The sequence below is a fragment of the Myotis daubentonii genome, chromosome 13 (genome assembly GCF_963259705.1).
Source record: "Myotis daubentonii chromosome 13, mMyoDau2.1, whole genome shotgun sequence".
NCBI classification, from domain to species: domain Eukaryota; kingdom Metazoa; phylum Chordata; class Mammalia; order Chiroptera; family Vespertilionidae; genus Myotis; species Myotis daubentonii.
Genome location: NC_081852.1, coordinates 55,651,090 through 55,667,220, shown reverse-complemented (window position 1 = coordinate 55,667,220; position 16,131 = coordinate 55,651,090). Strand labels below are relative to the sequence as shown.

The 16,131-nt window shown below is 38.3% G+C and overlaps 1 protein-coding gene across 3 annotated transcripts in view; it reads right to left on the bottom strand.

Moving 5' to 3' along the window:
• ATRNL1 (attractin like 1) overlaps positions 1 to 16,131 on the bottom strand; it is a 464,000-nt gene that overhangs the window by 396,919 nt on the left and 50,950 nt on the right. For all 3 annotated transcript variants that reach the window (XM_059661523.1, XM_059661521.1, XM_059661522.1), the window contains exon 8: positions 11,488 to 11,743. In XM_059661523.1, the coding sequence (XP_059517506.1) occupies positions 11,488 to 11,743 (256 nt within the window). The remainder of the gene's footprint in view (positions 1 to 11,487; positions 11,744 to 16,131) is intronic.

The window sequence follows — 16,131 nt, the reverse complement described above, 5'->3', positions numbered from 1 at the left end:
TGAAGTTTATATGATACTGATTGATGATTAGATTTAGGCATGTATTCCCACTCAGAATACTCTAAGCCAGGGGCTGGCAACCTATGTCCAAGGGCCAAATAATGGCCTGCTGCTCATTTCTGTAAATAAAGATTTATTGGCACAAAGGCAAATTCATTCACATACATACTATCTGTGGCTTGCTTTCAAATTTCAGTGGCAGAATTGAGAAGAAACAGAGACTAAATGACTGAAAGAAAAAAAAATTTTGCTATCTGAATCTTTACAGAAAAAGTTTGCCAAGCCTGCTATGAGTGATGTCTGTTTCAGCAGTAGTATATCCAGAGGCATGCAATGCCCACTTTCCCATGGCTCATGATGCGAACTTTGACCACCCATACAAGTACTGACAGAGTTACTGTTTCCACCTGCACCATACACACAATCGGTGGGGAAGACACTTAGATACCAAGCACATCTCACCAAAAATCCATCCCCTCCCCCACAGATTTAGCGTCCAACAATGCCAGCCTGCCCTCTGTATAAGAAAGAGAATTCTCCCTGGCACTATTTGTGTCTGCTGGTCTGTCCATTATCAGGTGCTAGCTCATGGATTATATTTTCCACCAGTTTATAATTTATTACTTGCTTAAATCATTTTGATGCTGAAGTCGCCCCAGACTTTATCAATGGGACCCCTCCGAGCTGACAGAGGCCTGTTTCTTTGGCAGGACCCATCACTTTCCGGAGCACTTCCTGCATCTGGTAGAACAAGACATATCAGGCTCATCTTTGCTTTCCCTGCCACAGCCTTACCATCAGCCATAACTACTTATGGGAATGTTATTAGAAACTGGATCTGGGAAAATCTGTAATCAGTGTAATCACTACTAGGGTGTCTTAGCTCTAGGCCCTTTTGGAAGAATCCACATCTACAGCTGTCTGTCTATCTATCTATCTGAACATAACCTCACACTGATGCCTCCAGTTCCAACCCGTTCAGACAGGATTCTTCCGTGCTCTCCCCATTTCACATGTGTATCTCCTACCTTCCACTCTGAGAACTTTAATTCCTAATATCAACTCTTTTTTTTTTTTCTAACAATACACCTAAAATAATTTCAGAAGTGCTTCACCAAAACCTTCCAAAACAAATGTAAAAGATTTGCTTTCACTTCTTCCCCACCTCCACACCTAGACAGAGGCCATTCTGTCAAACATTATGTTAAAAAGCCACTTGGATTTGTTTAATCTCTTTCCCTATCAGAATGGTTGTGTTATTCATTTGAAACATGGTTGAGTGAAATAAATCCACCTAATAATTACAAATGGAATATTCTATATTTTGTAAATAAGGAGATGTTCTCTTTGTTCATTTGAAGACTTCTAAGAAGAATGGGACATCTATAATAATAAAGGCTAATTAGACCAAACAGTCAGACGTCCTTCCGGACGAAGCCGTGGCGGGTGGGGGCGAGGCAGAGGTGGTTAGGGGTGATCAGGCAGGCAGGCAAGCAGTTAGGGGAGATCAGGCAGGCAGGCAGAGTGGTTAGGGGCAATCAGGGTAGGCAGGCAGGTGGTTCGGGGTGATCAGGCAGGCAGGCAGGTGAGAGGGTAGGAACCAGCGGCCCCAGATTGCGAGAGGGATGTCCGACTGCCGGTTTAGGACCAATCCAGCAGGGATTCCTGCAGGATCAGGACTAAACTGGCAGTCGGACATCCCCCCCAAGGAGTCCTGGATTGTGAGAGGGTGCAGGCTGGGCTGAGGGAACATTCCCCCACCCCCATGCACAATTTCGTGCACCGGGCCTCTAGTATAAAATAACAGTCTTCACAGATAGTTAGGCCTGCTCAAAAACAAACAAACAAACAAACAAAATACAGAAAAAATAAAATTGGATCCAATAGAACCTTACTGAATATCAAGAGTTAAATGGCTTCCCTTCTTCTTCTATTTTTAATTGCATTCTTTCTACTTGGACAAAACACATAACATTTGCATACTAACTGTCTACTGACATCTCCACCCTTGTTTTAGTCTTAGCTCTAAAATTAAATATGTGAAGTGTTCTCCATCAGTCTTTTACCTGAAGTGTTCCCATTCATCGCTTCCTGAGATGAAGCTTATTCTCTAGGAGAGGGGTTGGCAAAGTACACCCCAGGGACCACATCCAGCCCAACTGTTCTGTAAGTCCTGTTTTACTGAAACACAGCCACACTCCTTCATCTTTGTACCTTTACAGGCTGCCTGTGTACAGCTTCAATGGCAGAGCTGAGTAGTGACAACACATACAGGGTAGCCCATATAGAGCCTAAATTACTTACTATCTAGACTTTTACTAAAAAAGAAGTCTGCACATTTCTACTTGAGCAGATTTCTTAGGTGAGGCCACATAGAGACAGAATTATCTGAGTTTGGCATGCTCAAACTGTTCTTTCTATAGCCTTGACACCTGAAGGACGGTCTGGTAAGATATAAAACCCTTAGTCTATCCCTGCTTATCTGAAAAAGTTGTTCCATGTTTGCCTAGATGTTATGTTGCTTTTGAGAAATCTGATACTAACCTAATCTCTTGCCCTTACAAAATATTTCATCATTCTGCTTGAAGAGACTGAATATTATTTCTTTATCTTTTAAAACATAGTATTTTTATCAAGACATTTCAATTGCTTCTGTGGGTGATTTTTGACAGGTATCCAACCCAACAGCTCATGCACAGGAGAGTGGATAAGTGAACTGTGGTAGTTATATAGTAAAATACAGAAATGCGAAGGAGTTAATAGTGGTAAGTCATAACAACATGGGTGAACCCTGCTTAAAAAAAATGAAATAAAAGAAAACCTCAGAAAACTGCATAAAACGTTATTTCCTTTTTAAAAATTCAAAAACAAGTGAACAGAACAGTATGTCATATAAGCACACATGGATATGTGGTAAAACTACTTTTTAAAACAAATATATAAGAAGATATTCTGGATTTCAGAATAGTGAAGGCAGAAAATCTTTTGAAAAATAAAAATTAATAAGCATGATTAAAAAGAAAATTAAAGGGATACAGCAAATGGCTATGCTTTTTAAAATAAATATCCTTTCATCAAATATACTTTGGGGTGATTTTATTAGTTAGACATGATTATTCCTATATTGATGTAAACATAATTATAAAGAGAAAAATTACAAGCAATATCCAACAAATGGTTATGTTTTTTAATAAATAGAAAGTAATGTATAGGCAAACAAGAGTACTATGTATTTTTAAAAATACCAATAGCTAATGTTCTTGAAAAATGTTGAGCAAATATATCAATCTTGAACATCAAGAAAAAATAAAATGCTACAGATGATCACATAGTATTAAAATGGTTAAAGTCCAAGTATAATAGAAGCAGAAAAGGAATACTACTGACAACCTATTCCTTCCTCCTCAAATATTTACCAGGTATTTAATACATGGCACTTTACTAGAAAGTGTACAAACAAAGAGATATACAGCAGGATTGATGCCTTAAAGTCAACTTCTTAGAAAAAGAATAACTATAAAAAGCAATATGTGTTTATAGTCATTTATAAACAAAGAATCCAGAGAAAAATTAAACCACTAGCAGAAAATGAAAAAGGCAGTAAGCACAATTGTAGAATAACAATAATCTTTTCATGATTATACAATTATAGAGTCTACCTCCACTTTGTTACTTAAAATAAAAGTTTATGGCGCCTTTACTGCAAGCTGATCTCTACATTATGAGTTTTCTGATTTTTCCAATAATTTTGTGCATGAAGCTAGTTGATTACTGTCACTTCTAAGCACCTGATAACCATACATCGCTCTTGGAAGTTTTACTCTAGGGTGCCCTCATGAAAAATTTGCCTGTCATACCTACTTGTGTGTGTTCCACGTAAGCTATTTCCTTAAGCTCTCTGCTGTTATCTACCTACACACATTTACATTCACAGTTGAGCCTTGAACAACACAGGCTTATGGGTGCCAACCCTTCAAGTAGCTGAAAATCAGAGTGTAACTTTTAACTATCCCAAAACTGAACTACACTTGTCATCCCTCAGTATCCATGGAGGACTGGTTCCAGGACCCCCCACGGAGATGAAAATCCATGAAAGCTCAAGTCCCCGATGTAAAATGGTGTAGATCGAGCATACAGTCAGCTCCCTGCATCCAGACTCCCAACCATGGATGGGAAACAGTACAGGAATCCACTAAAGCACAATCTGCATGTAAGTGGACTCATGCAGTCCAAACCCATCTTGTTCAGAGGTCAACTGTAAATCAGGCACATTGAATGAAACCTATCTTCAGCTAAAGAATGGACTGATTTGGGGAACACAGCCCACAGGATTCATCAACTAACTACAAGCGTTATAATTAAAGAAGGAAATTTCAAAGATTACATGTTGATTGAAAGCCTGGGTAAGTTCCATCACCACTCTAGTAGTTGTCTCTATTAATGGACCCTTTTTTGAATTCATCTTTATTTTGAAAGTATTACAGATGTCCCTTTTTTCCCTCCATTAACTCCTTCCATCCCCTCTCCCCCATGCCTACAGCACTATTGTCTATGTGCCTGGGTTATGCACGTGAAGGCTGCCTTCTCTTGTCGGCATTATTTCTGAATTGTCCTAATTGTGTTACCTGCCCTTTCCCAAATAAAATTCTTTCACTTGAATCCTTGTTTCGTGGTCTGCTTGTGTGAAAACCCTTTAGAAAGATCCTGTATTTCCTGCCAGTTGCTGCTAACTTCTTTGCTCCCCGACAAGCAAGTTTCCTTGAAAGAGCTGCCCAATTCCCTCTTCAATCCAATTGGGCTTTTACCCAACCACTACACACAGACAGTTCTTGTGCAGATCACCAATGACATGCGCAGTCCCAAATCCAAGGTCAATCTTTAGTGATCATCTTACTTCACCCACCGGCGGAGCAGCACTTAACAGAGATGGCGATTCTTCTGTTTAAAATCTTTCTTCACTTGGCATCCAGTTCACCGCACTCTTTCTTGCTCATTTTCTTCTTCTCCCCTCTTACCACTGGAACACCCTGGGGCTCAATCACTCTTTCTTTTTATCTGCACCCATTTCCTTAGTGATCTGATTCAGCCGCATGGTTTAAACGCTATCTATCTCTATCCCCAAAACTCCCACATCTACATCTCCAGCCCAGATCTCTCTCTAGAAGAACTCCAGACCCACACATCTAGTTGACATTTTCACTGTAATGTCTAATGGATAGCACACATATCAATGTCCAAACTGAAATCCTGACCTTAAATCATCCTTCGCCTCAAACCTGTTTCAGAATCTTCAACATGTCAGTCGATGGCAACTATATCTTTCTAGTTGTTCAGGCCAAAAACCCTGGATTCATCCTTGACTCCTCTCTTTTATCTCGGACTCTACATCCAAACCCTCAGCAAATACTATTCGTTTTACTCTAAAAACATATAAAACAAATGGACTGATTCTCCTCACTCCAATACTACCACCCTGGTCTAAGCCCATCATCACTGCTCAGACTAACAATAATCTGACTGCCTCCTCGCTTCTGTTCTTTCCTCCGCAGAGGTTAGTTTCAAGACAGCCAGAATGATTCATTTAAAAATTATGTCGTTGCTCTGCCCAAAAGCTTGCAACATCTCTCCATTTCCTCAGAGCAAGAAACAAAGGCTATGTGAAAACCCTATGATTTTGCTCCTTACTATTCCTCTGACCTCATCTGTTAATGTTTATTCTCTCCTCCAGACTCCTTGCTGTTCCCTGAACATGCTCTGAATGTTCTCGCCTTTACACTAGCTGTTCCTACTTCTAGGGAACACTCCTCTTCCCCACAGATTAGCTACATAGCAAACTTCTCCACTTCCTGAGATTCTTTGATCAAAATTCATCTTCTCATTGAGGCTTACCCTGCTGGCCTTCCCAACCACCTCGGTATTCTCAATCCCCTTTGCTTTGCTCTATTTTTATAAAATTTACTATCTTCTAACACATCATACAGCATGCACATCTGTATTATATTTACTACTTATTGGCTGTATCACCCTACTAGAAATAAGTTCCACAAAGACAAGGAATAAGACTTGATGCGTTACTTGCTGATACGCATTATTGCGTATGTCCGGAACCAAGTGGAACCAGAAGGGTGATCCTATAAGCTACAAAGTCAGCCAATATATGGAGGTGCTCCTGAGCTCAACAGATCCTCTAAAACTCAAACCAGCAATGGTAATATGCATAAACTTTCAACTCCACAGCTAAACATATTCTCTAGTGTCTTAAATTTTGTTACTGTTAATGGATAAAACTCAAACTAAGATAACTGAAGTTAACTACATGGTTCCTTGGTTTTAAATCATATTATTATATGATGCTAAGCACTGAACCAGAAATACTTCACAGTTATTTTCACTATTATTCGAAGTTTAGTAAGTGGTCATTTTGGAGTACGTTAACTGGGAAATTTTTGTCTCTTTTAAAAATCTCTACATAATGGTGAGATCAATGTCCTTAGAGTATAATTCTGGGTAAATTTTTATCTACCAATAGTAAAATACCGTTTTCATGAATTGCTCTATTATAATTTCAACTTTCTTTCCCGTTACCTTCACCATAGTGCTGGAAAAGAGAGTCCCTTCTGTAATTAAGCAAAACATTCTCAGTTTTCTAGAAGCTTTAAACATGTAAGGATTCTCAAAGTAAATCCGACCTGCATTTGGGGTAGTTGAAGCCATTAAAATCAGTCAGAAAAAAAAAAAAACTGCTTAAACTTACATGGCAGTATAGTAATCCCACTATAAACAGGGGGGAAAAATGTTTTAAACTGTCTCTGTAGAGATAAGTCTTTACTTATAACTAAGATGATAAATTAACCTATTATTTATGTTCAAACCAGCCCTACTTAATATAGTATCATTCCCTGAAGCAGCACTTGTCTGTGGTATATACAACTTAATTATTCTGGCAGCTTTAAACTATAGTTCCCTATCGTTCTATTTACTCTTCTATGCAAGTACTTTTCAAAGTGAAAGTAATTACGGATTATTTTGACACCACATACTTTCAACAATAAGCAGTGAACTCAAACTGCATTAAGAGTAAATAACATAATAAGTTCATTTTATTATTAAAATATAATTTTACAGAAAAAATTGATGACTTTTACTTTGTATTTAAATGAATCACAGAATTTAGAATCTGTGATTTTAATTCGCCTATTATTCTTATAAAACTCATAAATAGATCATGTACTCTTCCTATTTCCATATTAGAATATATTCATTCATCTTAGACCTCCATATATTGGCTGACTTGTAGCTTATAGGATCACCCTTCAAGTATGCCTGACAAGTAATGCCATTAATAAGACAAAAATCAAATAAAAACTATCCTGTTGGTAAATTTATTTTAAAATAGTATTTTGATTATAGAAAAAGCCAAAAGAAACTCTACAGAAGTAGTTTAAAACTTATCAAAACTACAATTGATGTTCTGTAATCAAATTATTCTAAATGAAAACCAAAACCTAGCCCTAGCCAGTTTGGCTCTGTGGATATGGAGCGTCGGCCTGGGGACTGAAGGGTCCCGGGTTCGATTCTGGTCAAGGGCACATGCCTGGACTGCGGGCTTCACCTCCAGTAGGGGGCGTGCAAGAGGCAACAGATCAATGATTCTCTCTCATCATTAACGTTTCTCTCCCTTCCTCTCTGAAATCAATAAAAATATATTTTTTAAAAAAGAAAAGGAAATCAAAACCTACCAGCCAGTGAATTTATCAGTAAACAAACTGTATCAATATTTACCATTCATAGAAAATTAGAATTAATCTGCTGTGCCTTCCTAGCCATCCCTGGAAAGCATAATTGCCACCATGTCTCAAGGCTGAATGAGACTGTCCTGCATTAGTATACAAAGAGGAAAATATATTCTGAAGACCAGAAACTGTATTCAGTGGACAGGCAGGGTAAGGAATGTGTGTACCATTTGGGTGGCCTAGGGATTTGGTTTTAATGGCCAGTACTGAAGGTAAGCCCGTGTGGGTACTGGATCAGAGAACTTCTATACAAAGTCAGGATCCCTAAAGGATTATATCCTCAATGAAAAAGTGAGTTATTTTTTAATCTGCTCTGCAGAAGCAGACAAAAAATGTGTATTTCCACTTGGCTGTATGTAAAGGGAAAAATTTCATTTTTCCTGGGAACTTTTGGTCATAGGTCTTGGGGCATGAATTCACTGTATAACCAAGGTCCAAAGAAAATCACATGCTGAAATGTTAAATTAATTTGGACCAGGACTGATGGCCCCAGTAGCACACACACTCTCTCTCTAGAACAGGACTAGATAAACTAAGACACAAGGGCAAAATCAGGAATAATGCCATGTCCATCTGTTTACGGGCTGTCAGCGTTGGCTTTCTTGCTATCACAGTGGAGTTGATTTAGTTGTGACAAAGACCGCATGGGCCACAAAGTCTAAAGTATTTACTATCTTGCCCTCTATAGAAAAGACTGTTGATGCCTAGTATAAAATACTGATAATGTCAAATGTGTTTGAAACAAAGTAGGATGGATTAAGGCAGTAGAAACAGTGTCCTGTATATTGGGGCTTGATCAAAGAGTAAAAATATTTGTTGACTTTAGACTTAGTTAAATATTTGCTTTAAAACTTCAAAAGTCAAAACCTTATGGTTCAAGTACAAGCATGGTGATAGCTGAATTCTGAATCTCTCCACTCATTCCTGGGAAGACAATAAAACAACAAGGAAAACATGAATAAAAAGGAAAATTAAATTTCCAGATAAACTAGAATTAAAAAACCCATAAACTCCAAATTAAGTGCAAAAAGCAAGTAAAACCAAGAGCCAGAAGGAGGAAGCCCCAAGAATGCAGAAGGAAGGCAAGAGAGAAGGGGTCAGAAGAAGCCTAATAGTGGCAGATCTCAAAATTACTCATTTCCTCAAAAAAATGGGCCTCCTCTGAACATGAGAAGACATAATTCTTTAAAAGACAACAGAGTGACTATTAAAAATATAAAACATGTACAGAAAATGTACAAAAAACGGATGGAGTCACAAAGCAAAATCTAACTTTTTGTTGCACACAAGAGATATATTTAAAACAAAGTGATTCTGAAAGGTTAACAATAGATGGGCAAAAGCATATGAAGGAAAGAATGACAGCCCCACCCCAAATAACCAAGAGCCATTATATTAATATCAGACAAGATAGAAATCAGGTCAAAAAACATTAAATAAACAAAGCACTTTATAACATTAATGCAAAAATGAAAGTCATGAATAGCCATAATAGCAACTTTCATAAAGCATAAATTCCAGAATATACAAGGAGAAATAGGCAAAAATACACTAACATATGTAGACTTTCATTTTCACAGCATGACAGATCCAATACAAAAAGTAGAAGAACTAATAAGCATAATGAATAAAGTATGTGTGTGTGTGTGTGTGTATATATATATATCAAATACCATAACTTAAAATTATAACATTTGCCTTCTTTTCAAGTGTCTATACAGTATTTATGAAAATTAAGCCACAAAGAAAATTTCAGTAAGTTACAAAATATGGAAATAACACCTACAACACTCCATGAACATCATCATAAAATTAAAATAACAAAAATCAAACAAAACCTTTCTATATAGGCTATTTATAACTTAACTCCTTTTTTAAATTATCTTTATTGTTAAAGTATTACAGACGTCCCTTATAACTTAGCTCTTGCTGAAACAACTCTTGGGCTCATCTGAAAAAGTAGAATGACAGCCACACTAGCTTCCATGCTATCATGAATTTGTTACAACAATAATGCATGTAAGCAGGTTTATTCAATGCACCGTTACTTTTTAACCACTGCACTCCAAAATGTTCCCTTCAGTAGGAATCCTCTTTCGACTGCTTCTGTTTTCTCAGTAAAACAGTGAGTAAGGTCATCAGATGAAGGACATGTTAGAAGTTTGAAGAGAAAGATTGGTTATTATGAACGTAAAGCCTAGTAAGTGCAGAGGTAAGTATGGACAGAGAGAAGGAGAGATAGTGAACACCTGAAAGGAGGCTAGTGAACTACAAGCTCTGGGACTGTTGAAGAATTACCAGTGTGGGGACTAGCAGGAGTACGCTGGAGGCACTGGAATAAGATATCTGAAATGGGAATTATGGAATTCATTGCAGGTAGGACAATGGGCAAGACTGATTCAAGTAGGATGAAAAATAAGATCTTGGGGAGAGAGATCAAAACATTGAGAAGCCAAGGATTGGAAGAATTATTAAAGTGGATACTGAGAAATATTTGGTTAATGTATATGGGATGGAGTGACAGTGAGCCGGAGGCTAACTCCTTCAAGGAATACAACAGGGATCCTAGGAGCTACAGAAGACATGAAGGCAAAGAAACAGGTGGTATAGTCTAATGACATACAGTTCAAAGCTGAGTGATTCAAATGAGGAAGGCATGGAAATAGAGTGTGAATGACAATAGGAAGGAGGATGCATATCCCACGTTCAGTCCACCTGTACTGGAGACATGGAGGAGAAACAGATCACCCTGTATAGTTACACAAAAAAAGCAAGACCTTGAGTTCAAAATTCCGGTCAAGGCCAGATATGGAATATGTTCTTGAATCTAAGTAGTGACTAACAGGGTACATATATTTGTAAACAAATTTTTTAAAAAACTTACAACTGTTTGAAAATTTCATAAAGAATTTTAAAAAAATAAAGTGCCAGAAAATCGAATAAGAGTATTTAAGAATATCATGCAGTCACATGTAGATTGCCACCGACACCTTCATGCACCAGATAATAATCTTTCACAGAAGCCGACAGACTCTCAAGAGCTTCCTCTAAGACTAATACATACAGAGAGACACTGCAGTAAGACTAGGAACAGAACCCTGAAAAATAAAAAATCCTGCCCGGCCAGCATGGCTCAATGGTTGAGCATCGACCTATGAACCAGGGGTAACGGTTCAATTCCCGATCAGGGAACATGCCCAGGTTGCAGGCTCAATCCCCAGTATGGGGCATGCAAAAGGCAGCTAGCTGATCAATGAATCTCTCTCACTGCTGATGTTTCTATCTATCTCTCCTTCTCCCTTCTTCTCTGAAATCAATAAAAATATCTATTTTTTAAAATCCTGAAATCATGGAATGCATAGTAGAGAGACTGGGTTAGTTTTAGCTCTTAGTTCACAAGTAAAAACCAAAGATGTAGCACCACCTATTGGAATTTCACATATTTAAAAATATTCTCAGTTCTTAGAAAATATAACTTCTGTAACATTTCCCCACATTTGGCTAAGAAGATAAACTTAAGTATTAAAGTACAAAATCTAACACAAAACCAACAAAATTATATTAACAAGTATTAATTCTTGGCTTATAATTCTTATTTCAATAACCATTTTGACTTAATTCATATGAAGATTTTAAAGATAAAAATGTGCACAATCAATAAAGACTTTACAGTTACACATTCAAAGTAACTCACAGATATGGTATTCCTGTACGCTGCTTGTATAACCATATATTGCAGAATATCCAAATATTATGATCATGACAACATCTCTACTATCCAGCTCCATAATATGTGCCGAATGCCCCTCCACAGCATACTGCTGCCCGTGCCCAAGAACAGTGGGAGTTTTTGTGCTCCAGGACTGACTAGGAATGTTAAAAATCCATAACTCATCTGTGACATTGCCTTCATTTGTTTCAATTCTGCCTCCATACATAAAGATGTTTTCCTGTAAATTAAAAAACAAGTATTAACAAGTATATTTCTTAGCAATATAAATTAGAATGAAGGCTAAATTTAAACATAGTCTTAGCAATCACTCACAACATGCATAAGGCATTCTTCCTATTTGTAAAAAGTCAAATGGGAACACATGACTAATGAAAAATAATGCTTTTACTCACAAGAAAGGGGGGGGGGAATCCATGCTTTCAAAAAGATATTTAAAACAATTATATTATATAGTCAATTAACCTTTTTTTTCCAGAGAGGAAGGGAGAGGGAGAGAGAGAGAGAAATATCAATGATGAGAGAGAATCATTGATCAGCTACCTCCTCCACACCCCACAGCCGGGCATGTGCCCTGACCTGGAATTGAACCCTGACCGCCTGGTTCATAGGTTGATGCTCAACCTCTGAGCTACACCAGCCAGGCAATTAAGCAAATTTTTAATTGTCCTAGTTGCTGAGTCGCTAGCTGTCACACTGGAATGTTGCCATGGATGTACACTGCTCTATGCTGTTCTGGATCATTCACTGCTTTCATCAAGCACAGTCCACAAAAAGGTAGACCACGTCTGTGTACTGCATGGAGTACATTTTTATTACCACTTCCCATGGCCATGGGCAGATGCTTTATAGCACTTATAAATTATACAAATAACTTTAATCACATAGGACTAAAATGAATGATGCATAAATAATACAAATCATTACTATTTCAACAACCTAGGAAGAGAAAGGAATTTCTTCAACCTAATAAAGATCATCTAAGGAAAACACACAGCTAATATTATACTGAATGATGAAAGAGCAGACGCTTTCCCACTAAGGTCAGGAACAAAACAAAGGCGCCCACTTTTGCCACTTATATTCCACACTGTACTCGAGGTGTTAGCCTGAGCAAATTGAATAAAGACAACCAGATTGAAAAAGAAGCAAAATATTGTTATTCGTAGAAGATATGAACTTATATATAGACAATACTAAGAAATCTTCCCCCCGCCCCAAAAAAAACAATTAGAGCTAATAAATGATTTCAACCACATTGCAGAATACAAGATCAATGTGCAAAAATCAATTATATTTCTATACACTTGCAGTGAACAATCTAAAAATAAAAATAAGTAAAACAAATTCCATTTCAAATGCATCAAAAAATAAAATACTTGGGAATAAATCTAACAAAAGAAATTCCAAACTTACTCTGGAATCAACAAAACATTGTTGAAAGAAATCTTTTAATCCTATCTAATAAAAGAGAAACATGGTAATTGGCGTATGACCACTACCCTTCCCATTGGCTAATCAGGGCAATATGCAAATTAACTGTCAGCCAAGATGGTGGCCGGCAGCCAGGCAATTTGAAACTAACATGAGGCTTGCTTGCTTCAGTGACAGACGACTCCAACATTCCCCGCCTGCCGCTGCAGGCCTCTGAGCTGCAAGCAACTATGTAACAAACATAGAAGCTAAACAAAACCCCAGAAACCTGCTGGCTTCAGCCAGCAGGATCGCAACATTGTAAGCAAAGGCCAGAAACCTACTTTCAGCAGCGGAGGCCTAAGAGCTGGAGCCAAGCCTCAAAGCTAAAGCTGGCCCAGAATAAAAAAGAAAAAAAAGAAAAAAAGGAGAGGTTGGGAGCTTCAGTCATCCCCAGCCTGAAAACAGCCCTCAGCTCCTCACCCAGACTGGCCAGGCACCCCAGTGGGGACCCCCACCCTAAAGGGTGTGTGACCAGCTGCAAACAGCCATCATCCCCTCACCCAGGCTGGCCAGGCACCCCAGTGGGGACCCCCACCCTGAAGGATGTGTGACCAGCTGCAAATAGCCATCATCCCCTCACCCAGGCTGGCCAGGCACCCCAGTGGGGACCCCCACCCTGATCCAGGACACCCTTCAGGGCAAACCAGCCGGCACTCACCCATACACCAGGCTTCTACCCTATATAGTAAAAGGGTAATATGTCTCCCAGCACCGGGATCAGCGGAGCCGCGAGGCCTCCCGGCACCAGGATCAGCGTACAGGGGGCAGCGCCCAAACCCCGATCGCCCTGCAGCTCTGTGTGTGACAGGGGGCGGGGCCACAACCTCCCTATCCACCCTGCTCTGTGCATGACAGGGGGCAGCACCCCAACTCCCCAATCGTCCCTGTCTTGAGCCCGACCAGGGGCTGCATCTTGGGCCTGCCCTCTGCCACCCGGGAGCAGGCCTAAGCCAGCAGGTCGTTATCTCCCAAGGGGTCCCAGACTGCAAGAGGGCACAGGCCGGGCTGAGGGACTCCCGCCCCTCCGCCCTGAGTGCACAAATTTTTGTGCATGGGGCCTCTAGTATCTAAATAAATGAAAAGACATCCCATGTTCATGGGTCAAAAGACTTATTAAGAAGGCAATACTCTCCAAACTAAACAACAGATTCAATGCAATCTTTAACAGAATTCCAGGTGACTTCTTTGTAGAAATTGATGTTGATTCCAAAATTCACATGAAATTACAAGGCACCCAGAATATCAAAACAATCTTGAAAAAACAAAAAATTGGAGGGCTCACACTTCTCTATATAAAAACTTACTACAAAGAAAAAGTAACCAAGAGGGTATTCTACGGGCATAAAGACAGACATATAAATCAATGGAACTGAGAGTCCAAAAATAAATCCATACATAATATGGCCAACTGATATTTGACAAGAGTGCTAAGACAGCCACTGGAGAAAGAATAGTCTCTTTAACAAATGGTGCTAAGAGAACTCTGAATAGTGACATGCAAAAGAATGAACTTGAACCCTTACTGCACACCATATACAAAATTTAACTCAAAATTAATCAAAGACCAAAATGTAAGAGCCAAAGCATACAACTCTTAAAAGAAAACATGGAGTAAATCTTCACGATCCTGGATTTTTAGGTATGACACCACAATCACAAACAACAAAAGGGGGAAAAGATAAATTGGATTTCATCAAAATTAAAAAAAAACAAAAACTTTTGTGCTTCAAATGACACCATCAAGACAATGAAAACTCACAGAATGGGAGAAAATATTTGCAAATTATAAGGGACTTGTATCTAGAATACATAAAGAACTCTTTACATCTCAATAATAAAAAGACAAATAACCTAATTTAATAACGGGCAAAGGACTTGAATAGACATTTCTCCAAAGAAAATACAGACAGACAGTAAGCACAAGAAATGATGCTCAGCATCATTCATCAACAGGGAATGTAATCAACACACAAGAGATATCACTTCTCACTCAATAGGACAGCTGTAATAAAAATGACAGGTACTAATGAGAGCTGGTGAGAATCCCTAGAAATTAGAACTTTCATACATGGCTGGAGGAAATGTAAAATGGAATAGCCAGTTTGGAAAACCGTGGCAGTTTCTCCAAAAACTAAACATAGAGTTACCATTGGATCCACAATTCCAATACTAAATATACTAGTATACTCAAGAGAAATGAAAGCATATGTCCTCACAAAAATCATAGCAGCATTGTTCCATAAGAGCTAAAAGGTGAAAATAACCCAAATGTCCATGAATTGATGAAATGATAAACAAAATGTAGTATGTCCATACAATAGAATATTATTTAGACATAAAAATGAAGTACTGATACATGCTACAATATGCAAGTCATAACCCACATAGTACACAATCTCATTTATATGAAATGTCCAGAGTAGACAAATCAACACAGATAGGAAGTAGATTCATGACTGCTTAAGGCTGGGAGGATGAGGAGGTTTGGGGTGATAGGTAAAGGATACAGGGTTTCTTTGTGAGGTGATAAAAATGTTCTAAACTTGATTGCACAAGTCTGCAATTTGGCATAAATCTTCAAGAGATGGTTGCACAACTCTGAATACACTGAAAACCATTCAATTATACCCATTTAAAATCAGTGAATTATATGGAATGTCAATTATATCTCAATAAAACTGTTCCAAAAAATAACAAGTGTGGACAAGGACATGGAGGAATTAAAACCCTTGTGCAGTGCTGGTGGGAATGTAAAATGGTGCAGCAGCTGCACAAAACAATATGGAAATTACTCAAAAAATAAAAATAGAATTATCATACAATCCAGCAATTTCTAGTCCAAAAATTGAAAATAGGGACAGGAGCCACATATTTGTACACCTGTGTTGATAGCAGCATTATTCACGATAGCCAAAAAGGTAAAGGCAAACAAGTTATTTATCGATGGGTAAATAAACAAAATGTGGTATGTGCATAAAAGGGATTATTACTCGGGCTTTAAAAAGAATGAAATTCTGACACACGCCACAATGTGGATAAACCTTGGGAACATTATCTTAGGTGAAATAAGCCAGTCATGAAAGAACAAATGCTGTATGAGTCCACATATGCGAAGTCCCCAGAGTAGTCAAA